Source organism: Selaginella moellendorffii, unplaced genomic scaffold (genome assembly GCF_000143415.4).
Source record: "Selaginella moellendorffii unplaced genomic scaffold, v1.0 SELMOscaffold_31, whole genome shotgun sequence".
Lineage (NCBI taxonomy): Eukaryota > Viridiplantae > Streptophyta > Lycopodiopsida > Selaginellales > Selaginellaceae > Selaginella > Selaginella moellendorffii.
In genome coordinates this window covers 359013-381080 of record NW_003314292.1, presented here as the reverse complement: position 1 = coordinate 381080, position 22068 = coordinate 359013, and the positions used below count along the sequence as shown (strand labels likewise).

General features: G+C 46.9%; 6 protein-coding genes across 7 annotated transcripts; 2 read left to right on the top strand and 4 right to left on the bottom strand.

Moving 5' to 3' along the window:
* Window positions 1-5856: 5856 nt before the first annotated feature.
* Window positions 5857-10116, bottom strand: LOC9649382 (protein NRT1/ PTR FAMILY 8.1). Its single transcript, XM_002976453.2, has 12 exons — window positions 9792-10116; window positions 9486-9739; window positions 9153-9427; window positions 8906-9029; window positions 8756-8847; window positions 8630-8699; window positions 8406-8559; window positions 7814-8350; window positions 7653-7757; window positions 7381-7598; window positions 6806-7314; window positions 5857-6737 (listed from the first exon to the last, which is right to left on the bottom strand). Exons 9-12 carry the CDS (start codon window positions 7753-7755, stop codon window positions 5900-5902), a joined length of 1668 nt encoding a protein of 555 aa, XP_002976499.1. The 5' UTR covers window positions 7756-7757; window positions 7814-8350; window positions 8406-8559; window positions 8630-8699; window positions 8756-8847; window positions 8906-9029; window positions 9153-9427; window positions 9486-9739; window positions 9792-10116; the 3' UTR covers window positions 5857-5899.
* Window positions 10117-10418: 302 nt separating this feature from the next.
* LOC112348601 lies at window positions 10419-11659 on the bottom strand. Its single transcript, XM_024681436.1, has 4 exons — window positions 10845-11659; window positions 10678-10777; window positions 10514-10628; window positions 10419-10458 (listed from the first exon to the last, which is right to left on the bottom strand). The coding sequence occupies exons 1-3, from the start codon at window positions 11657-11659 to the stop codon at window positions 10566-10568; spliced, it is 978 nt and encodes a 325-aa protein (XP_024537204.1). The 3' UTR covers window positions 10419-10458; window positions 10514-10565.
* A 106-nt stretch (window positions 11660-11765) lies between these two features.
* LOC9649035 (pentatricopeptide repeat-containing protein At1g74630) lies at window positions 11766-13214 on the top strand. The gene is made up of 2 exons (XM_002976598.2): window positions 11766-12248; window positions 12375-13214. Exons 1-2 carry the CDS (start codon window positions 11766-11768, stop codon window positions 13212-13214), a joined length of 1323 nt encoding a protein of 440 aa, XP_002976644.2.
* On the bottom strand, window positions 13024-15586 carry LOC9649381 (pentatricopeptide repeat-containing protein At4g02750). The gene is made up of 4 exons (XM_024681540.1): window positions 15551-15586; window positions 15261-15334; window positions 13195-15132; window positions 13024-13133 (listed from the first exon to the last, which is right to left on the bottom strand). The coding sequence occupies exon 3, from the start codon at window positions 14962-14964 to the stop codon at window positions 13264-13266; it is 1701 nt and encodes a 566-aa protein (XP_024537308.1). The 5' UTR covers window positions 14965-15132; window positions 15261-15334; window positions 15551-15586; the 3' UTR covers window positions 13024-13133; window positions 13195-13263.
* Window positions 15195-16710, top strand: LOC9649034. 2 transcript variants are annotated; one of them, XM_002976597.2, is made up of 6 exons: window positions 15195-15762; window positions 15815-15883; window positions 15944-16051; window positions 16108-16227; window positions 16277-16366; window positions 16423-16710. In XM_002976597.2, exons 1-6 carry the CDS (start codon window positions 15253-15255, stop codon window positions 16537-16539), a joined length of 1014 nt encoding a protein of 337 aa, XP_002976643.2. In that variant the 5' UTR covers window positions 15195-15252; the 3' UTR covers window positions 16540-16710. The 2 variants fall into 2 exon arrangements, with proteins under 2 accessions (XP_002976643.2, XP_024537309.1); XM_024681541.1 differs by having other exon boundaries at window positions 16277-16710.
* A 236-nt stretch (window positions 16711-16946) lies between these two features.
* Window positions 16947-19349, bottom strand: LOC9649380 (cytochrome B5-like protein). Its single transcript, XM_002976451.2, has 10 exons — window positions 19233-19349; window positions 19122-19171; window positions 18992-19069; window positions 18847-18938; window positions 18337-18785; window positions 17998-18267; window positions 17551-17917; window positions 17411-17487; window positions 17288-17358; window positions 16947-17225 (listed from the first exon to the last, which is right to left on the bottom strand). Exons 1-5 carry the CDS (start codon window positions 19309-19311, stop codon window positions 18716-18718), a joined length of 369 nt encoding a protein of 122 aa, XP_002976497.2. The 5' UTR covers window positions 19312-19349; the 3' UTR covers window positions 16947-17225; window positions 17288-17358; window positions 17411-17487; window positions 17551-17917; window positions 17998-18267; window positions 18337-18715.
* Window positions 19350-22068: the final 2719 nt, after the last annotated feature.

Below are 22068 nucleotides of genomic sequence, written 5' to 3'. Positions count from 1 at the left end.
AAAACTAAAGTATCAACATAAAATTAGCATATCATAGATCATTATTAAGAATTTAGTCAAAACTACTTCAATGCTACTACTTGCAAGTAGAATAATTTCATTATCAACCACTTTAGGGTTGATTATCATTTAACCAAGCAACTTCATAAACATATTACTCATTATCAGATGGATATAGTATAAGTATCACAATGGTTTGGTCATCAATCAAACAACACCATGAGCAAGCCCACATTATTACTTCAAAAGATTACGTGAGTATTAAATACTAACTCTATTTGACAAAATGCAATATAAATGCCACACCCCACTAATAGAGATTTACAACAGCAAACATCACCAACTATGTTCACAATATGGATAAGCTTATACCACTCTTTATTCGACCAAACTCAAAACTAATCCAACACCAGGCTACTCAAGGAGCAATAGCAAGGTTTTTTGGAAAAGAATTAAGCATTGTAACCCAAGTCTTCAATACCAAGTTTAAATAAAATAATTTAGTATTTCACTGCTATCCAAAGAGTATGGACCAAAGCATTCATGGCACCAACACCAGTATGGGGAGACACTGAAATTGAGGTATGGTTCATCATGTCCCCGAAGCTCAACACAGCCTATCCCTATCAAGTGGTGTGAGGGGACACACTTGTGGTAGTGGGGGGCTCACAAAACATGCCAACTATCATAGATGATGAGATTAAAGGACAAATCCAAGTCCTGCAACAAGAACCAAAGAAGGTTGATGTGATGGAGTTAGAACTCATGCTTGAGGGGGAAGGATGTTTGGTATGGTGGAGTAAGGACCTAGATTGGGACCGTGCCACCTGGAGACAGGGAAACATGTGCTTTTTCTCCTACAACATTAAGGAATCCTACAATACACTCATGACCACACATGAGGAGACATCCCAAAGCTATGGACAAATTGGATTGACCAAGGTGTGAATGCAAAGCAAGTGGTCAAGAACACACTAGAATCTTTGAAGCTCTCGATCTAGGAGAAGGTGAAGATCACCTCCTAGCTAGTGGCCAACAATGGCCTACCAATAGAAAGTCGATTCCAAAAGGACACTAGCCGATGGCATCAAATCCTCAAGGCAATCAAGGAGTTGGGAGTCATAGAGAACCTAAAGGTCTACAAAAGGGATGTTCTCCACTAGTTTGAAGGTGCGAGAGGTCCAATGGCAGAAGCAGCCTAGAGACGCATCTAGTGTCAAGGACTCCAAGACTGGGGTACCCGAGTGCATTGGGACCTAGAAGGGGTGGAACAAAGCACCTTAGTCTAGGAGAGTCTAGGACATGGTTGTTAGGATATGGAGGGCAATAAGTGTTCAAGCAATCTGGGAGGATTGTAATTGCCTCCACTTCGATGGACACTCAATGAGAGTATCAGCTGTAGTAGCAAACTAGTGGTGGCTCTCCTTAGTGGCAGTGCAGCTTCACTATGTCATCCTAAGAGACAAGGAGCAGCCAATGGGAGTAGCTCATTGGTGCAACACCAAACTTCCATGCTTTGGCATGGAGAGTAGTGGAGTAATTCACTGGAAGTGAGACCACTAAATTGGATCTTGAAATCTGCTTGAGCAAAGGATATTGTCCTAGATACAACATGCCGATGGAAACCATGGCCTCCATGCTACAAGGGTAGATGTGGGGCAAGTCACATGAGAGTTACATTAGATACTAAGCTCAAGCATATATGTTTAATTGAAACTCACTTGAAATTAACAATGTAGACTAAGGTCATGGAGTCTAGAGTATTTGATAGATTCTTTCAAGTATAAAGATATTAGATAAAGCTTATATAATTCAGAGTCATGTAAGTTCCTTAAAGAATGCTACGGCAAAAGCATCCATGACGCTCTCTTCACTAGCACAAATGGTGTTGAATAATTAGATAGTATTATTGTTGTGACATGTAGGTTTGTTTTTTCTTACTATAAAACCTATCTTGTTCTTGATGAGCGGCTTCTAATGATTTCATTCTATTCAGTTGGGAGCTTTTTAATCTCCTAAATAGTGTTGCCTGGTTCTTTGATCATCCAATTTTACCCAAAGTGGATAGTCTCAACAGCAGTGAAGCAAGTTTATTAAAAGCATCGCAAGGTGATCAAGAACCTGATCCATAGTGCAAATTATGCCCACTTTACAGCAACATATATCTTAACTATAAAAAGTTTCTTTTAACTCGAGTCTAGAAAATTTGTGTGAGATATTTACTTTGTTTGAATGGCACTAAGCCTTATTGCAACATGTTATATCAAATGCACTTGTAAGATTCTCCTAATGAATTATTAGGTAAGTTAAATTTTTTTCCTCAACATTTTCTTGTTGCAAAAAATTTAGATAGAAAAAGCTTTTTGATGCCTTTTTAAATTAATTGTCAAAGTCTATTTTTTGTTTTTCTTAAGAAAACCTATAGGAATAGTGAATAGACCTAGAATATGCTTAGATATTCTATGATATTCTACCATCTAGCGGTTGTTATTCATTTATATTAATCTTGTATTTATAATTTATCAACATCTCCATAATTTATAAACTTTCCTAAACAGTTCCTAGTATATTCTAGTTTATTCTACCATATAATGATTGATATTCAAAAATATTATTCTTGTGCTTCTAAATTATAAACATGTTTATAATTTAAACTTTCAATTGATCAATTGGATTAATAAATAGGAATAATACTACCATTAAGCAAATCAAGTGTTGGTACATACAATGCCCAGTAAATTATTATTAAAACAACTCATTAGAATTTTTTTTAAGATAGAGTAACTATATTATCATCTTGTGGCTTTATTCTCCATCATGGATCCTTTTAAGGTATAAATAATTTCTTCTCTTTAAAAAAAGAAAAATAAATTTTCTTTTTTTAGATTGAGAATTCAAGCTTTAAAAAGAGATGGAGATGAAGAAGGAGGTAGTCAAGTCGAGAAAGAAGAAGGAAAAAATTGTGATAATTATTTTCAATTTGAAGCTATAAGCAATATAATCATATTCATTGTCACTTTAGTGCATAAAACTTTTGAATCCCAATATAGTGCTCTATAGGGTCAGAGAAGGGTGGAGAGAGGGGAGTTACTTTCAAGACTATTGTTCAAAGAAATATATAATAAAAACATCAAGTAGAATTTGTCACATCCTAAAACTTTTATTACAAAAGCACAAATAAGAAAAACTTTCAAGCCTGCTAATTTTTATAATATTGTCGTCAAATTTATAATCACGAGCAATGCATGAAAGAAAAATGCTAAAGAACAAAATAAATTGTAATATTAAAGGTCTTCTTTACTCCTTCATTAATAAAAACTGAAAAGGTGGGAAGTATTGTATGTTTGTTTACACTTCAAACTAAAAAAATGAGTTTTAAAGATTTATGAGAAAGATTATGTATATAGAGTGTTAGTGCTCTATTGTATGAAGATTTGGGTATATTTTTTATTTGAAATAAACAATATAGAGATTTATGAGTGATCTGTAGCAAGTTGATCAGATCATGGAATCTTGATGTTGAACTACTTTGGAGACCTTAATATTTGATGGATTGTTTCAAGTGTAGAAATATTGAAAATTTTTGTGTGATTCATAGTCATGCAAATTCCTCCAAAAATGCTATAGCAAAGGCATCCATAATGCTCTCTTTGTTGGTGGATGATTCAAGAAATAGGACATAGGAAATTAAGAAGCTTTTGACTAAATAAAATGAAATTGTTATAAGTTGCTCGTTAAAACAAAATAGGCTTTCTAGTAAATAAATAAATAAAAATATACATGTCACAATAACCACTTAGTGATTCAACAATATTTACTGTTGATGAAGAGCGTTTGGTTCTGGGTCACCACCATGGAGAAGAGCAACGTGCCAAACCACATCTCACGAACAACTTTGTTTCCTCGACTTGAGCCTGAGAGCAAAGGGTCCATGGCTTTTCACCCCTGGTTTGCGACCACTTTCTCGAGCAAAAGCCGCATGGGAGGAACCTGTTCCATGACAGAAACGTAAAGTCCGCTACAGTGAGATCAAAGAACTTTGTCAGTGCTGGGAATCGCCATACTCCACTTTGAAAGCTATCACTTTCACAAGAGTGGTACCTGTAAGTCAGTGTCCTATACAGCAAAGTTAGGACGGATACAACCATGAGTACAATTCCAAATCCCCAGGACCAGCAGACGTTGTCTTGGATGTAAACCAGGACCGTGACTGCAACGAGATGAATTCCCCAGAAGCACCAGTTGAAGAACGAGGCCTTCTTCTTTATCTCAGAGGAATCGTGCTCATCTGACAGTCTCTTCCTCGATAAAGTTTACTTTGCAAACCAGCTTCTCGCAATAAAACCTGCTTTAATCAGTCCCTCTACCTAGAAGTGTGTGAAGATTGAAGAAAGGTGGCACTTTTCTCCCGGCAAAGACGAACAATAGCTTGGACGTCCCTTGATTCCTTCCTTCCCTTGATTTTCTCCAGTGTGATCCCGCTCAACTCTATCCTCTATAACAGTTAACTTTCCTGACAATGTTTGATACCATCTAGTGTACCGAAGGCAGCAGTGGCCGCTGTAAGCTTTCCTCTAGAGTCCACTTTTAAACGTATTGGGAATACCGAGAACCTATGCGTTTCTTGTACGCTTTGAAATCGAGGGCCTCTTCATGAACTGAAGCAGATTGCAACTCCATCCCTGCAAACAGCAAGCTTCATGATCAAATAAAGCATTTGATATTTTTTTCTCGCACCTTCCAAAGTTCGTTGTCAGCAAGCCGTCTTGAGAATTCGGGCTTTTGTAGTCAGCACTTTTCCAGTAAAGCTTTCTTCTAATTACCATCATTTCCCAAGTTGAACATGAGCTAGGAGGAAGTGAAGGCAATTTAGCATCTTAGTCGTTGACATCCTGCTTCCCTGTTCAACTTTAGCACTACCTCCGGGCTTTCATCTATTCCTGGTTTCGAACGTGATTTCCAGACGCTTCTGAATTTCCGCACTTATCTGCAAAACATTCCGTTACACAATCGATGCCAGTCTAGTTCGGTGGACCTGTGTAATTAGCAGTCTCGTGTAATAGCTCGAGTGTCTCCTTGTTCAACGATCTGTCAGTGCGATGAAAAACAAAGGTAAGGTTCTACTATCGAGATCAGCTATGGCATTGGTAAGAGCCGAATCAAGGGAATTGACAACTTCTGTTATCTGCGTCAGGGCCATCAAGGTACAGGGACAATCTGTAATTGAATCTATCCGATATGCATGGGAGGGCCGCCATGGGATAGACTGTCAAGCTAGTTTGCACTGTTCAGAGATCATACCAATTGTAACCTGTCCCAAAACAGAAGTTATGCTATTAACTTCTTCTGCTGCCTTTGAGTGCAAAAATGAAGATCGCGTGCAAACAAGTGCGCGAGAACTTACATGACAGCTAATGTCGGTTATTAGAAAGAGTTCAAGGGAATCGTGAGCAGCCAGCCATTGCTGTGGATGATCTTGGTTCAAAACGTACAGCAGCAATTGAGAGAGGAATTCCTTCAGTAGCGCCTCATCCGACGGCCACAACTATGATTTCTCTCAAGTTGCGTGAAAAGGTTAGGTCGCAGACATGGACGCTTGGCCGAACAATTGGGACAAGAGACAGGAATCAGATATGCTAGTTTCCTCGTATTTCCAGGCTTTGTATGCTCCTCACGCCATGACGTATGTGACAAGACAAGACTGTTCCCGTCTAGCTTTAGATTGGTGGACCATCAAATGCCGTGCTAGTAAATACAACACGAGGTTCTAATGCCGATGCTTCTCTCACGGATGCGCAAAAGGCAGCGCACCGGCAGATGAGTAGCGATGGACCGCAGTCAATGCAAGCTGATGACTACTGAATATGAATCTTTGATTTAGATTAACGAATGTTTATTCTTAAACCCTAGAGGAAGGTGGCAACAACACTTCATTGTCTTTGTACTTGAACCAGATCGCCAGTGGCACGAAAACTCCAATGTTGGCAACGTTGAGCGCTGCGAGCAGCCAGTAGAAGAAGTTTAGATGCCCCTGGTTGAGGTTGTGCTGGATCCAAGGATGCGAGGGACCTGTGACGCGGTTGACAACCGTGATGAGAATGCTGCTCAAGAAGCTCCCGCCCGCGAGGGTGGTCAGCTGGAGCGCGGCCCCCAAGCTACGCATCGCTGCCGGAGCTTGATCGTAGAAAAACTCGATCTGGCCGCTGTAAGTGAACACCTCCGCCAGTCCCAGGAGAATGTACTGCGGTAGAAGCCAGAAGATCGTCATTGGCAGCGGCTTGCTGTGTGGAAACACCCTCGCGACTTTGAGCCTCTTCGTCTCGACCAGACCCCCCGCCAGCATCGAGGCCACCGTGATGAACATCCCGATTCCCATCCGCTGGAGCATGGTGATGCCTCTCGGGTGCCCCGTGATCTTCCGGACCGAAGGGACGAAGAGGCGATCGTAGAGCGGCATGGAGAAGAGGACAGTCAGGTTTGTGAAGAGCAGCATCGAGGCTGGCGGGATCTTAAACTTGCCGTGGATGCTGTTCTCCAGGGTGCTCCCTTGCTTGACGAAGAGCGTTGGGTTCTGGGCCACCGCCGTGGAGAAGAGCAGCGTGCCAAACCACATTGGTAGAATCCTCACGAACACCTTTGTTTCCTCGACTTGAGCCTGGGAGCAAAGGTCCCATGGCTTTTTGGCATCGCCTGGCTTGCGACCACTTTCTCGAGCAAAAGCCGCCCGGTCGAGGAACCTGTTCCATGATAAACAAAGACAGAAACGTCAAGTCCGCTACAGTAAGATCGAAGAACTTTAGCTTACGATATCGGCTTTGTTGCTTTGTCAGTGGGAATCGCCATATGCCACTTCGAGATTGCCGAGGCTATCACTTTCACTATAGTTGTGAGGGGACTACCGTGCGGCTTCTGATACCTGTAATTCGGTGTCCCATACAGCAAAGTTAGGACAGATATGACCATGAGTACCGTCGGAATTCCAAATCCCCAGGACCACCCGACGTTGTCTTGGATGTAAACCAGGACCGTGACTGCAACGAGCTGGCCGGCGTGAATTCCCCAGAACCACCAGTTGAAGAACGAGGCCTTCTTCTTTATCTCGGAGGAATCTTTCTCATCAAACTGGTCCGCTCCAAACGACGAAACGCACGGCTTCATGCAACCCGAGCCAACCGCAACCAGATAGAGGGCAACGAAGAAGAATGCGCGCTGCTGCTTGGAGGCTGGATTGCAGGTTTCATTCCGAGACGCTGGTTGGCAAGGTAATGGGCGAAGGGACTTTAGCGAGGAAGAGACCGTGAGTAGAATCAGGCCCTGCGGAAAAAAAGTACATAAGCAATCGTCTGAAGAACGCAGAGAAAGTGAAACAAATCTGCTTACCAAAATGTATACTGCAGCCATGGTGAGAATAGTCCGATAGCGCCCCCAGAATGCGTCTGCTAGAAATGCTCCCAACAAAGTCACCATGTAGATGGTCCCAACCCAGTTGTTGATGTTGGTAGCCGCTTCAGCCGTGTTTTCGTGAAGAACACTAGTCATGTAAGTCACCAGGTTCGCCAGGATTGCAAAGAAGGCTATCCTGTCGAATATTTCATTGGCTGCAAGAAAAAATCAAGTAAGCTAAGTGAAGATTTCAAAGGTATTGGGAATACCGAGAACGTAGCAACACCCCTTCCATCCACCGGTGCTTTTCTTGTCGGCAAGTCGTCCCTTGAAATCGAGGGCCTCGTCGTGAGAAGCAGATTGCAATTCCATCCCTGCAAACAGCAAGCTACATGATTCAAATGAAACATTTCATAGTTTTAAGTCTCACCTCCTCCAAAGTTTGTTACCAACAGCTTCGAGTGGAAATTCGGTGTGCATGTCTACGGGCTTTTGTAGTCAGCACTTTTCCAGTAAAGGAGGTTGTCCAGTCGTTTTTGAAGTCCTTCTCTTCGTTTCTGTCTTCAATCTTGCGTACGGGGCAGATAACTCATCGAAGGGTCGAAATCTGTGGCGGATAACGATATATTCCAGGTTCCTTGATCTTTTTTAAAGTTTGTGGCGTCCTGCTAGGCAGTGTGAGCTTTTGTTTAAATCTTCTGATTCCCCCGCATCATTTTCCAAGTTGAAGAGGAGGTGGGCGGAAGTGGAGGAATCTAACTCATGCACCTCTACCACAGAGTCCCTCTCTTACTTCATCTGATGAAGTTATCTTACCAACACCCTCGTCGTCGTCATCTTGGAACCTGTTTTCAAAGCGCGTCCCATGTTTACTTTTAGCACTAGCACGGGAACCACATTCTATTTTTTCATCTTTTGTGACTGTACCCACTGGTAAAGACAATGATGGTGGATTTCGCGTTGTGGCCTGAAAGCAAACATGTGTCTTCGTTAGAAAACTCCCACATGATTGTCATCCATACCTCCAACATGCGCGCTTCTAAATCTCCGCAATTATCCGCAGAAACATTCTTAAAGGTCGTACTTACCATGAAGCATCATGTTCCGAACTTGCCTGGACGTGTTACACCCTCGATTAATGCCAGTCTGAGTGCCAGTATGCTTTGGCAGCCACACCTGTTGCATTCGCGATGCGTGAGCATCATTTTACAGAAAAGAAATGTTTGAAAATGAAACTAATAAGGACCTGTGTTTGCAGCGATCTCCTGCAATAGCTAGAGCATGTCTGTGCACTGGTTGTCTCCTTATTCAACGACCTGACAGTGCAATGAAAAACAATGGTAAGTTTCCACTATCGAAGTCCAACCATTACCTGGTCAGAGCCGAATCCAACGAATTGACAACATCTGTTGTTGTCTGCGTCGAGAACTCACATGAAAGTGGCTTACTAAGTATGCTCAGCAACTGTCGAAATGCTGGTTGTTACAAAGAGACGACAAACACCAAAAGAAAGGACCCAAACCTTGGAAATATTCAGGACAGAAAAAGGAGCCTCGTTTTCCAGCGCCAAAATGTGGACCAGCTGAGACATCTTGCGAACAGCATTCGTCACGGCTTCAAGATATAACGACGGGCCAGCGATGAACCTGTGACCACCCGCGCGTCAGCACAAAAGAGTAGACGATACTAAAGAACCTTGACGAACTCCATGCAAAGACAGACACAAAATGAGCTTGCAGATGCATTTGACTAGCGAGTTGACGACGAACCTAGCTATAGCATCCACTTCTCTGCAGAATCAAGCACCGGTAAAAGAGATTACTGGTTTAACGCTTCCCCGCTAGAAAATGCATAAAGCTTTCCCTCGACATGCACGAGTCCTATGTCAGGATCTCCGTGAAGAAGGAGGCCTCTGTGCTTGGCTAATGCAACCGGACAATAGCCAGAAAGCTGCAAGGCTCCCCCACCTTGCAATGCATTCTCCACATCCTCGTCTCTCAAAACACCACATCTTAAATCTTGTTGTGTGCCCGCTTTGCTTAAGCTTTGCATGCAAGAAACAAAAAATCAGTTTCAAACAAAGCCAACCACACAGGACTTACATCACGTCGTTCTCGTGCCAGTCGACTGTGTAGACTTCGGGAGGCAGAAAAGTGGTGTAGTTCACGAGGGTGTTCAGTCTTGACAAACCCGTCGAAGAGCATATGTTTGCTATGCCAGATGGCGTGGGCGTGAAGAGAGGCTGAGAAGCTAGTGAAAGTAACGGAATGGAGGCCCTGGCATACGCTCGAAGAACTCTTAGCTCCTCACCAACAGACTTGACTATTGTTCCTACAGCTTGGAATTGGGGGTACACCTGCGATGAATACTTCATAAGTTAGGACATGAAGGAGAAGAAAAATACAGACCAGTTCATTCGCGACACAGCTCCTGCATTCGATGGTTTCATACAAGTTTCTGAGGTGCTCGCAACACTTGTCATCATACTCCCTGACGATACCAAATCTCTCCGTGAGAACATTTTGGAGGCCTTCCAGCAGCGCAAATGCTTGCAAGTAATAAGCAAGCTCGTCCCGTAGTCTCTGAAGCAAGACGTGACGCATTCCAAGTGGCTCGAGGTGCAGTCTGATTGCCTCCGCACACCTCTGAGCTTTCTCGTTGGTCTTTTGCAGACAATCCATCACCGTTTCACCCAAACTCTTCATCTCATCCTTGTAGTGTCCAAACGGAAGCTCAAATCCTTGACCACCTCTGCCCAGCGACCTTCACACGAGTTCCCAGTTTGAGCTTTGGAGCCAAGGAAACTATCCACCATGCAACGTACTTGTTGAACACACGAATGCCTGTTACCGCGGCAGCCATCTCTTCAACTTGTGTTGCTTTCTCGGCCTTTGGATGATCAATCCAAGAGATGCACGTCGCCTGTGGAAAGATACTCTCGAGAGCCGCTCGAATCTCGGTTATACTGGCGACTGTCATCTTCTCCTCGACTTCCTTGCTAAAGTGAAGGACGTATCTCAGCACCCGCGAATGTAAATCCTCCACGATCTGGAATGTTCTTTGCAAGTCGTTTATCTGAATGGACGTCCAAATTGAGAAACTTGTTGGCAACGCTATGAATACGTTGGACCTGAACTTCCGCGACGCATTTCGCCATGTCCTTGAGCACTGCCTTCCTCTGGTCAGCATCCATTTTCGATCCCTTCAACTCCAGATCCATGGCGGCTTGTGCAGAAATCTGATCGCTACAGAAAAGGTATTTCAAAACCAAGGACATAATTGCTTCGAATGTACCTGAAGTCTAATTGTCTCTTGAGCAGGACAATCCTCTCGTAAAAGCCTCTGAACACAGCCGTCAAGAAAATCTTTTGAAGAGTCTTCCGCAACTCCAGGGCTGCAAACGCAGACAGAGATCATGTAAAACTGGTAAAACTGGTAGCACAGAAAAACTTTTAAGTTACCTGGACATCTCTGGATTAAGCAAAGAGCCCGCTCGAAGTTGAAAATAAGCCATAGCGTCGAAGAAAGGCGGCACTTCTTTTGCCAGTCTCACACTTTTCTCCCGACAAAGACGAACAATAGCTTGGACGTCGCTTGATTCCTTCCTGTATCTTTCTTCCTCTCCAGCGTGACCCCGCTCATCTCTAGCCTCTATAACTTTCCTGACAATATTGGATACCATGTAGTGTACCAAAGGCGCTGTGGCTGCTGCAAGCTCCTCGTCGCACCCCTCTAGAGCCAACTTATCGAAACTAGAAGTAAGAACCTCATGTTCCAAGTGATCGTGATCGTGATTAGCATCTTCGTTTCCTGCCACCACTTCCTCAAAAACTTTCGAAACCATGCTATGAACTTCACCGCCAGCCTCTACTGCTCGCAAGATCTCCGCCAAATCCCTTCTATCGCCCTCCATCTCTCCCAAAATTCTGGATCCCATCACTTGGACCTCACTGGCAGCCACTATCCTCTCCAAAATCCCCGACAACATGGAATGAACCAATCCCTCCATGGCCGATTTCTGCGGCCCATTCGCAACAAAGAAATGCACGGCACCAGTATCGACATCCACCGCGACGCTGTCGCTATGCGCAACGCGCTGGAACACCGCCGCGATCATGGCGCGCACGGCCTCCTCCCCATCAAACACACCTCGATCCGCAAGGCGCTCGTAAACCCTAGAATCGCCAGCGGCCGCCACATCCCCGGCAGCCCTCATGACTCCCTGGATCACCCACGCTATCATCTGCCGCACTGCCTCCTGCTGCTCGCGATCCATCGCGCTCTCGCGAACCCTAAACCCTAGCCCCAGAAGGCGCGAAGCCATAAAAGGCGCCAATTTTAAAATTTAAAATTTTAAAGTTGAAGAGCCCTAATTCTTTCTAATGGAGGATGTCCAAAGCCAAGCTCTAGCGATTCCTGCGAGAGAGAAGAAACGAGTGAGAGTGAATGCCGCGCCCTACGCAGAAGCGCTCCAGCGATTTGGCAACGAGAAATCTCTCCTGCAAGGGAAGAGGTTCCACGCCTTGATCGCCCAACGCCACCACGACCGAGACACTTACATCGGCAATCTCCTCGTCCAAATGTATGGCAAGTGCGGCAGCATGGAAGACGCGGAGCTCGCATTCCACCGCATCGCCAAGCCCAACATCTTCTCCTTCAACCTCTTGATCGCCGCGTACCTCCAAAACGATTGCAGCGCCAGAGCTCTCGCCACTTTCGATCGGATGATCTCCTCCAGCAGCGTCGCCCCGGACGCTTACACTTTCTCCAACGCGGTCACCGCCTGCTCCAAGCTGGAAAATCTGTCCAGAGGTGAGGAACTCCACGAGAGAATCGCCTGCTCAAACCTGGAGAACACCACTGTCGTAGAGAATTCGCTCCTGGGTATGTACTCACGGTGCGGGAGCATCGATCGGGCTCGCCAACTTTTCGATCAGATGCGCTGCAAAGATCTCGTGTCCTGGAACACGATGCTCGCGGGATATGCCCAGAACGGGCATAGCAGCCAGGCTCTCGCGCTGTACAGCAAGATGTTAGAACAAGGCATCCAAGCTGACGATTTCACTTACTCGAGCGTTCTAAGCGCCTGCTCCAAGTGCGGTTCCTCGGATCTCCGCAGCCAAGCTACCGGGCTGCTCGAAAAATCCATGGCCTCCGCCAGTGTCGTTGTGAAAAATGCGGCTGTCCAGTTGCTTGGCAGATGCGAGGGCCTCTCCAGCGCGAGGAAAAAGTTCGAGGCGATGGGGGCCGAGCGGAATGACGTCTCCTGGAACTCGATGATCGCTGCGTTTGCTGAGCACGGAGATCTGGACCAGGCGATGGAGCTTTATCGCGAGATGGAGCTCGAAGGTGTCCAACCGAGTGAGGTGACCTTCATGAGCATCTTGCGAGCTTGCAGCCACTCTGGAGAGCTGGAGCAGGCCATCCGGAGCTTTGGCTGCATGCAGCACGACCATTGCCGGCTATTCCCTTTGCAGCAACAGTACCGCTGCGTTGTGGACGTTCTTGGACGAGCCGGATGGCTGGACCAGGCTGAGTATCTCATTTGCGGCACCGAGGAGCTCGAGCGGGATCCGGTTGCATGGCTGACACTTCTTGGAGCCTGCAGTGTCCATCGCGATGTAGATCGAGGAATTCAAGTCGCCAACAGGGTGGTGGAGCTGGATTCCAAGGGAGCTGCTGCTATTCCAGCTCTTGTGTTGCTGTCCAATATCTTTGCTGCTGCTGGAAGATGGGATGACGTTGCAAGCCTGAGAAGAGTCATTGATCAGAAAACTGGAAGACAAGAAAGAATCAAAAGAACTTGTTTACCTCGAGCCAAGTTCGCGTGACATCGTCCTGGATGCAAAAGGGAGAAGAAAAACGGACATGCCTGCCTTCTCAAGATGAAGACTTCAAATTCCTCTCCCTGTAGAGGTGAGACAGCAGCACATACGTTGCACTGGCCTGCGGCGAGGCTTTCAAAAGCTTCTCACCAAAGATCTCGGCTCGACCAAAATCTCCATGCAGCTTACAGTTCGTAAGCAGCAGCTTCCAAGCCGTTCCATCGGCATCAAACGGCATACTCTCGAGCAGCTCCTGAGCCTGGGAAGTATGTCCTGCTCGGCCCAAAAGATCAGCTACACAGACGAAATGCTCCATGGTTGGAACCATACCGAAGTCACCTTGAAGTGAAAGGTACTCCTCGAGTCCATCCTTGTACAGCCCTGCGTGGCCACATAAGCAGAGAACGCATATGTAGAGTATGTCGTCGGGCTCCACGCCTTCCATAACCATCCTGTGGAAAACCATCAAGCCCGCCTTTCCCTGTCCATTGTAGCCATAAGCTGCGACCATCGCCGTCCAAGCCATCACCTCTTTGTCCTCGAGTTTCTCAAACAGCTCCAAAGCAACTCCCAGCAGTCCACACTTCCCATACATGTTGATCAGCGCCGTCGCAACTTTAGCATTTGAATCCAAGCCGTGACTGATCGCTCTGGCGTGGAGACGCTTTCCTTGTTCCAGAATCGTGGAGTTTGCGCACACGTCGAGAACCACGAGAAAGGATATACAGTCTGGCTTGACATCCATTCTCCAAAACAGCTCCAGCGCTTCTCTGTCCTGTCCCTTGTGTGCGTATGCGGAGATGATCACATTCCAAGAGATCACGTCCTTTCTCGGCATGCTGTCGAACAACTCCCGAGCTTCGTGCAGTTCTCCGTTGATAGCGTAGCCAAGCACCATAGCTGTTCTCGACACCATGTCATGCTCGGGCATTCTGTCGAAAAGTGCCTTTGAATCCTTGGTATAGCCGTGTTGGGCATACGCTTCGAGCATGGTGGTGCAGGTTACTAAGTCGAGACTGGGCATTCTCTGAAACAGACCCTGTGCCTCGACAAGCTTCCCCTTCTTTGCATAAGCTCCGATCATAGCAGCCCACGAGATTCCATTCCTCTCCGGTATTCCATCGAACAAACTCCTTGCTTCTCTGCAATGATCCTTCTCTTGTGTCATCCCTGTTGAGTTATCTCGAAGTAGACTTCTTTCCGACCAGGAGAAAAGCCTGCTTTTCGAAAGTATATCACCACCTTCGAAAGGATTCTTGCTTTGCTGCGGCCCCCCGTCTTGAGCATACGCTGTGATCATTCCGTTCCAGGACTGGACATTCCACTGCGGCATCCTCTCGAAAACAGTCTTGGCTCTAACCAGGCTTCCGTTCTGCGCGCACGCAGTAAACATTGCGTTCCAGCACGCAGCGTCCCTCGAAGGCATTCTGTCGAACATTCCTTTCGCCACCTGAGGCTGCCAGCTCTGGGCATATGCCGTAAACATGCTCGTCCACGAAATGAAGTCCCACTCGGGCATCTTCTCAAACATCCGGCTGGCTTCCTGGAGCAGCCCACCCTTCGCATACCACCCAAACAGCGAAGTCCAAGTCACTGCATTCTTTTGCGGAGCTCCCTCAAACGCAAGCCGTGCCTCTCGCAGAAACCCATTCGTGGCATAAGCCTTGATCAGCAGATTCCACGAGAAAACGTTGGGCTCCTTGATGCCATCGAACACAGCCCTGGCGGCCTCCCAGTTTCCACAGCTCCCGTACATATCCACGAGCAAATTCCCGAGGAAAGTGTGTCCCTTGTATCCGGATCTGTCGATATGGTCGTGGACCCGTTTGCCTTGAAGGATCGACTTGGTCTGAGCGCATTGCCGCAGTAGAGAGGCGTAAGTGTCAATCGTAGCGGAGTCTCTGCCTAGAACAGCATCCAGATCCTGGAAAACATCACGGTAAGCAAGAGGAAGATTTCTTACTGCTCTAACAGCAAAACCAGCATGCATTAGCTAGTAATACATCCTCCAAGGCAGGGGCTTTAAGGTTCAGGGTTTCTGGCGATGGCTACCTTGAGTTTAGCAGAACTTGCGAGCGCCCTGCCACGGTGCAGCAAGAGGAGCCACCATCTTCTGCTACAAGTCTCTGGAAAGAACAATGCGAGGATAAATGCGTTAGGAGGTAGTGCTAGTAGCAGTGTAGTAGTGCACAGGAAGAGATACCGAATGCAGGTGGGTGTTGGAGACGATGATCTTTACAGTGTGGAGGATGTTATAGATGATCAAATCGAGTCTACTCTGGACATGCTGGACGAGGGAGCTGACAAGACTGCCGAGGAGCTACTGCTTGGATTTGGCTTACCTCCTCCTGCTTCTGCCGCTGCTCCCGTTGAAGCAGGCCCTGAAGCAGCGGATGGAGCAACTGAGGACAGGCTAGAGAGCGTTGTCGCGGCGGGAACGGTTGTGGAGTACAAGATCAACGAGGACGAGTTTCACAAAATCAGCCTCCACGAGTGTGATTTCTTCATTCGAAAGGTACCCGATCCTGACGACAACGTGTATGATTTCAGAGAAGTAAGTTTAAAGCTGGTGTTCGCTACCTTCGTTGGCTGAATGGATCTTTCAGATGTATGTCACGCCTCCGGATACTGACGTTTATTCAATCCCCAAGGTTATCGGGAAAATGCCGAAGCAGGTTCGTGAACCATGGTCTCTCGCTCACTGCGTGTCACAAACGTTACGTTTCTTTAAGCAGAATACGAGGTGCAACCTGGGAAAATGGAATGAAATAGTTCTTGTTCGAAGCAACGACAGAAACAATCCACGAGAGGCGATGGGCAGAAACGAGTTTCACGCTCTCAAAGTAAGCTCTGATGTTACCCCGTCCGAACTAACGTCTCCGTTTGTTTCTCAAGGAAGGTTTTCCTTATAAAGCACTATAGAAACCGGAGGATGGAGGCCCCAAACTTCGTCCTCAACTTTGAAAAGGTGTTTGTGCTGGACGGAGCGACGAAATCTATTAGAAAAGCCAAAGTCAAGGTACCGAACACAAGTTAAGTCCGGAATGAGCTACTTACCTGGTCTACAGATCGAAGTTCCTGGCGGTAAGGATCGAGATAGAAGCAAAGAGATTCTCACCATCAGAGACGGAGGAAAGACATTTACCATTATTCCACAGGTACGTAAGTTTTGTAGTGACCTGACCAAACAACTCGCACAAATCTTTCCTGCCAGGAAAAACGGAAATCACCCGACGAAGTTATCGCGGAATTCGAATGGAAGAGATCCCGGGAAGAGTTTGAAAAGTATCTGAGAACTTTCCGGGACTTTGAAACGTCAAACTGGTTTTGATATAACAGAGAGAGCTAGAAAACCAGCCTTAATCATGCATAGAATGCATAAGAAAACATTATACCCGAAAGAAAATGGAGAACACAACGAAAATGACAGACGAGGAAGAAAAACTACCTGTAGAGTTATTTTCTCGATTTCGTCTTTTTATTGACGGTGCCTTCCATCCTCCTCCCTGTGCAAAGATCAACGCAGTAGAGCTCCTCGGGCTGGCGGTTCTTTCCAAAGTTGACACTTTCGATGCTCTTTGACACGAGAACGTTCCGATTCTTCCCAAGCTCCACATTTTCGCTCATGTCGAAGTCGTACTCCGCGAGTCTCTTGCAGCCCGGATCAGTGACGTAACGGGGAGCAATTTCGGAACTCGAGCTGAAAAACTCCATGCACACCGATCTCTGATCCTCTGATCCGGGAAAAATTGCGAGTTACACTTTGAAACCGACAATTACCGTGGTTTTGAACTTGTAAAAGTTAAAACAGGACTTCCCAAGCGTTTACCTGCAAAATCACGTTGTTTTGAGGAAGGGAGCCCGTCTCTTTCTTGTAGAAGTCTCTCTTGTTCTCCTCTTGATCAATCTCCGATCGTCTCTGAAAATGTAGTCCAAAATCCAGGCCCACTATCATCTTAGATTGGGAAGAACAAATAGCGGCGCCGCTACCACCACCCATGACTGTCTGAGTGAGACCTTGTTTGACACCAAAAACCAAGAATATGAGCTGAATCTCATCAATAACGCAAAATGAATACCTTGATCATTCTTGAGAGAGAGAAAAATGTAGGCTCCTCTTCATCGGTCTCCAGATCGCGGGTTATGCAACCTGGGAAATTGGAATGAAATAGTTCTTGTTCGAAGCAACGACAGAAACAAACCACGAGGGCCGGTGGGTAGAAACGAGTTTCACGCTCTCAACGAGTAACTTCTGACGTTTACCTCGTAGCAACGAAATCTATAAGAAAAGCCAAAGTCAAGGTACCGAGCACAAGTTAAGCCCAGAGTGAGAGTTACTTACCTGGTCTACAGATCGGTAAAGATCGAAGAGGATAGACATTTACCATTATCCGTACCTCACCACCAGTTTTTATTGACCTGACTAAACAACTCGCACGGATTTTCCTGCCAGGAAAAACGAAAATCACCCGACGAAGTTATCGCGGAACGAGATCCCGATCCCAGGAAGAGTTTGAAAAGTGTTTGAGAACTTTCCGGGACTTCGAAACATCAAACTGGTTTTGATATAACAAGAGAAAGCTAGAAAACCAAAGGGACCACTCACATGAATGACTTGGAGAGCAATCTCTCGTAAACCAAGCTCTATACACAGCGCTGCGAAGAACTCATACCCAGTCGAGATGAGCATCGCTGTCGCCATCCATGGCCTGTAAGACAAAGGATGAGTAAGAAGAAAGAAAGAAAAAAGAAAGAAAGCTTTGAGCTGTTTTAGAACGACTTGTCCTACCAGCAACAAACGCCTTGTCTTTATCATCGGTGGACGATCCGCGAGAGAATTTTGGAGCGGCACTTTACCTCGATCGGCGCCATGGTTGAAGCTAAAGGCGTGGCTCACTCGATCCTGGCGATGCGCGCTCGCATCCCACGGGCGGGTGAAGAGCGCGATGCAAAAGACCAAGCCGATGACGCCGATCGCGAGAAATATCCGGTTCTTGCGAAGGAAATCCAGGAGCTGCCTCGATTTCTCGGGAATGTGGCAGATTCCCATGGCGATCGCCTGCACAGCAAGAAAGACGGATGAAAAACCTAGGTTCTTGGCGCGATTCCAAGATCGAGACGATGCTACCTTGAATCAACGAGCACGCCGAGAATTCCCACAAATCAAGAAGAATGCCGCAGGAAACAGGATGGATTTCGAGCAAACCTCGAGCGATCGGCGCCGAAATCCGGCCAGATTTCTAGAGGATCGGCACAGCGCAGCGCATCATTACACCCTAGCGCGCTGAAATTTCGAGGAGGAGCGTGCGTCACACAATCACCGCTTCCACATTCCAGTTGCCTGTATGATCACCCAACGAATATCCTCTTTGGCCGCCAGTCTCGTGTTCGAATATGGAGATCACACTACACCAAAAGAATATCCCCTTCACACCCAAAGGATATCCTCTTTCCAGTCTGGTGTTCGAACCTGTGGACTAGCATGAAAAAGAAAAACTACATCGCTCCTATGACGATTCAAGTTCGCCAATGCAAAAATCATCGATCATCTGGAAAACTCTCGTTACATGTTGCGGTCTGTGAGGAGAAAAAAAAACGGGATTTAAACCGCAGTAAGAGTGAAAAAAACCTTTTTTACCCGAAAAATCCTTCGGTGGAATGACCACCAGCGTTGTTTAGAATGCTATCGCCTCCCGGATGCTCCTCCACGTACGAAGTCACATCGTAAACCTGCGGTAAAAAAAAATTCTCCAGATTTTACCCTCTAGAATCTCCAATGCTACCTTGTTCTTGACAATGATCCAGCAATCGTCCCTGGATTTGTGCTTGCTCACTTCGGCGAGCGTGTAAGACTTGCGTCCCTTTAGAGCGATCGAAAAACTAAATAAGAAGCAAAATACAGCCAGAGCTCACCTTTGATCCATCTGCATTGCCCAGATTTGCGCTATTCGATCGCGATTTCGCTGGAGATGGAGATTCGATGAAAGAACAAAATTAAAAACACCCGAGAGAGAAATCGCAAACCTCTTCTTGACGACAGGTAGAAGAAGACGAGCGGAAGCAGCAAGATTAGCCCGAGAGCCGGAAGCATCCCGAACTCCATCCAAGAGCCCTAATTTTAGGGACATGAAGAGCCCTAATCTTTAATCCTTTTTTTGGATAAACCAATGCTTTTATAAGTACCACTTTTTTGGGAACCTTTTTCTTACTATAATCAGAGAAGAACTTAGGGTTCTTCACTCACAGTTGAAGGAAATGAAGCCGATTTGGAGAGGCCCAGCCGAGCAATTGCAAGCCAGCTGCTGCAGGTTCCGGAGATCCATTGAAGATGTCAGCGAGAGCGCCCTAAAACAGGTGTCGCGCACAAAGTTGACGGACATGCAAGTCTCCTTTACGTACAACATGTGTAGATATCTCCGCGACGCGTCAGCCTTCGTAAGATTGGCCAGGGGTGGGATGGGCGAAAAGGCCAGATACATAATCACTTTGATAGACTCCCTGGCCATGACCTTTGCCAGCGAAAACTATGGGAACCTCTTTACGTTTCCAGAGAGCTGCCAGGAGATCCTCCATGACGCGCGCAAAGTGAAGGATGCCAAGCTCAAGAAGACGATCGAGAGCTTCGCGAGGGGCGAGCAGCGAGAGGAGGATCAGGAGCCGCTGGTGCACAGCGCTGTTCTAGCCAACGTGTTTGGAGACATCGAAAGGGTTTGTGGTGGAAAGGGCGATCCCGAGGCCCAGGAAGGCGTCTACCGCCTGTCCATCGTTTACGCCTACCTGAAACTCATTGAGAAGCAGAGCCGGGAAGAGCCAAATTTTCTCACTGACTGGCAGATTTCTCGGTTGATGTCCAACAAACCGAGCACAAATTCAAGACCTCACAAACGATCTACCATCCAATCTGTAAGCTAGAAATTTCTAAGTGAATGTGTTTATGCAGAGTTTGAATTCCTTTATGACAAATTAGAAGTCTTTATTAAATACAGATGTTTAAGGGGGTGTAGTGGTAATTCTCATTTCATTGGAAGAAAGAATTCTGGGTTCGAATCCTAGCATCCCCAACTTAATCTTTTTTGGTTTAGGCTTTTGGTAACTAAATATGTTTTATAGGGTTTCCAAAAGGTTTAAAATCATGCGAAAGCGTTTTGGCGATGGACGGCCTTCCCGACGAGCTGCTCGTCCGAATCCTGTCCCTCCTCTTCTCCTCTCGCCACTTGTATTCGTGTTCTCTGGTGAGCAAGCGGTGGGCACATCTGGTAAGGCTCGTCACGCATTTCAGCCTGGAATCCACAAGCGCCGCCGCCGAGGAGCAAGGCCTCGTCCGCTGGTTTGGCAGCAGCAACACTGGTACCAACCTCCGATCCTTGTCTTTCAGCGCTGCGCCATCACCCAAGCGCTGCTGTTCGCTTGGCTGGCTAGAGGCGATTGGCAAAAATCTCCACTCGCTTTCCATCGGCAGCTATACGCGGTTTGTGGATGGTTTCTGGAGCAGCATCGCGGCCTGCCAGAAGCTCCGCTGCCTTCACATCGACGCCATGCTCGATCCTTTGCCAGCGGAGGCGGCGCCGCCCATCCTGCCCAATCTCCGCTTGTGCTTTCTTGAGGGAGGAGTGGATGTTTTCACCCTGCAGCAGCTCCTCGCGCACTGGAAATCTCTTGTTCATTTGAAGCTGAACAACGTCGTGGTGAAATCGCCCGGCACGCATCTGCTCGAGAGCCACAGCCTCGACTCCCTGTTCCTGAGGACCAGGAAGTCCGTCCATGTCAACTTTTCTATCGCCTTGGACATGCCCAAGCTCCGCTGTATGTTCTGCAATGCGGTGCCGCGCGTGGAGCTCCTCCCGTCTACGTGCAATGTGGAGTGGATCAAGCTGCATGGGGACGTGCGGGGCATCCAGGGCCTGCGCCTGTCCAAGCTCAAGATGCTCACCATCGGCAGCACCTTTGCTAGCTCTGCCCACCTCACGCAGAGGCTCGAGCCCATTGTGAGCAGGAAGTCCAGCCTCGGCGGAATCAGGGAGCTGCATCTGTTGCTGAGTCCGGCGGTCTTGCCCCACCCTCGCTCCGTCAACCTCGCCGCACTCCTGGAGCCATTCCACGGCCTCGAGGTGCTCGAAGTCGCTCGCAGGGCGATCAAGGTATTATGGAGGATGATTTCAGTGATAGTTCTCGATCTGATATATATATCCTATGCAGCTGTTGAGCCTGGAGGAGTGGAGTGACAGGCATGCACCGTTGCGCGTCCGCATTTTCTCGCCCTACTCAACCGAGGTGGACGTCGAGAGCGCGTGGAACAGCGACGAGGTTCAGTTTGTGTGGGGGCTCATGGGCAGCAGCAGCTGTGTGACGCTGCTCGAGATACAGAGCTTGGCGGGTTGTCGGGTTCCAGAAGAGCGTCGGCCTCGGATTCCTGGAGCAATCCAGGAGGTGGCGGATGCGTTCCCGGGGCGTGTCAAGCTGCATCCATTTCGCTACCAAGTCCCGCGGATGTGCGGCCAGCTGTGGCACCTGATCAAAGCTGGAGTCTATTCGGAAGCTCTGCACACTGAGAGCGACCACCCATGTAAATGTGTTGACGTCGTGACCATGTGTGCATGATCAATCCATTTTTCCTGTGCTTATTATTATTATGATAATCTTTGCTTTTGGTTATTACACCACAAAACCCTAGCGCCCAGAGTCGATTGGAAAGCGTCGTAAAAGTTGGTAAATCCATAACAATAACATATCTTTGTTTTAAAGAACAAAATTATTGAGCTTCACATGATCATTAGAATATGATGGTAACGATATGGACAAATTAAAAATATAGTTGCTGTTGCATTGTAGCAATACTTGGTTTGTTTATATATTTTAATAT

Excerpts from the sequence above, each read along its gene's own strand:
- LOC9649382 (XM_002976453.2), bottom strand. The coding sequence starts at position 7,755 with ATGGAATTGCAATCTGCTTCTCACGACGAGGCCCTCGATTTCAAGGGA. Across the intron at positions 7,599-7,652 it reads GGGGTGTTGCTACGTTCTCG|CCAATGAAATATTCGACAGG; the intron begins GTATTCCCAATA and ends TTTTTCTTGCAG. Across the intron at positions 7,315-7,380 it reads TGGCTGCAGTATACATTTTG|GGCCTGATTCTACTCACGGT; the intron begins GTAAGCAGATTT and ends TTTTTTCCGCAG.
- LOC112348601 (XM_024681436.1), bottom strand. The coding sequence starts at position 11,659 with ATGGATCGCGAGCAGCAGGAGGCAGTGCGGCAGATGATAGCGTGGGTG. Across the intron at positions 10,778-10,844 it reads CTTAATCCAGAGATGTCCAG|CCCTGGAGTTGCGGAAGACT; the intron begins GTAACTTAAAAG and ends CTGCGTTTGCAG. Across the intron at positions 10,629-10,677 it reads AAGAGACAATTAGACTTCAG|CGATCAGATTTCTGCACAAG; the intron begins GTACATTCGAAG and ends CCTTTTCTGTAG.
- LOC9649035 (XM_002976598.2), top strand. The coding sequence starts at position 11,766 with ATGGAGGATGTCCAAAGCCAAGCTCTAGCGATTCCTGCGAGAGAGAAG. Across the intron at positions 12,249-12,374 it reads ACCTGGAGAACACCACTGTC|AACGGGCATAGCAGCCAGGC; the intron begins GTAGAGAATTCG and ends GGATATGCCCAG.
- LOC9649381 (XM_024681540.1), bottom strand. The coding sequence starts at position 14,964 with ATGTACGGGAGCTGTGGAAACTGGGAGGCCGCCAGGGCTGTGTTCGAT.
- LOC9649034 (XM_024681541.1), top strand. The coding sequence starts at position 15,253 with ATGGCTACCTTGAGTTTAGCAGAACTTGCGAGCGCCCTGCCACGGTGC. Across the intron at positions 15,763-15,814 it reads ACGTGTATGATTTCAGAGAA|ATGTATGTCACGCCTCCGGA; the intron begins GTAAGTTTAAAG and ends TGGATCTTTCAG. Across the intron at positions 15,884-15,943 it reads TCGGGAAAATGCCGAAGCAG|AATACGAGGTGCAACCTGGG; the intron begins GTTCGTGAACCA and ends TTCTTTAAGCAG.
- LOC9649380 (XM_002976451.2), bottom strand. The coding sequence starts at position 19,311 with ATGGAGTTCGGGATGCTTCCGGCTCTCGGGCTAATCTTGCTGCTTCCG. Across the intron at positions 18,939-18,991 it reads GGATCATTGTCAAGAACAAG|GTTTACGATGTGACTTCGTA; the intron begins GTAGCATTGGAG and ends TTTTTACCGCAG. Across the intron at positions 18,786-18,846 it reads TCCACCGAAGGATTTTTCGG|ACCGCAACATGTAACGAGAG; the intron begins GTAAAAAAGGTT and ends TTCTCCTCACAG.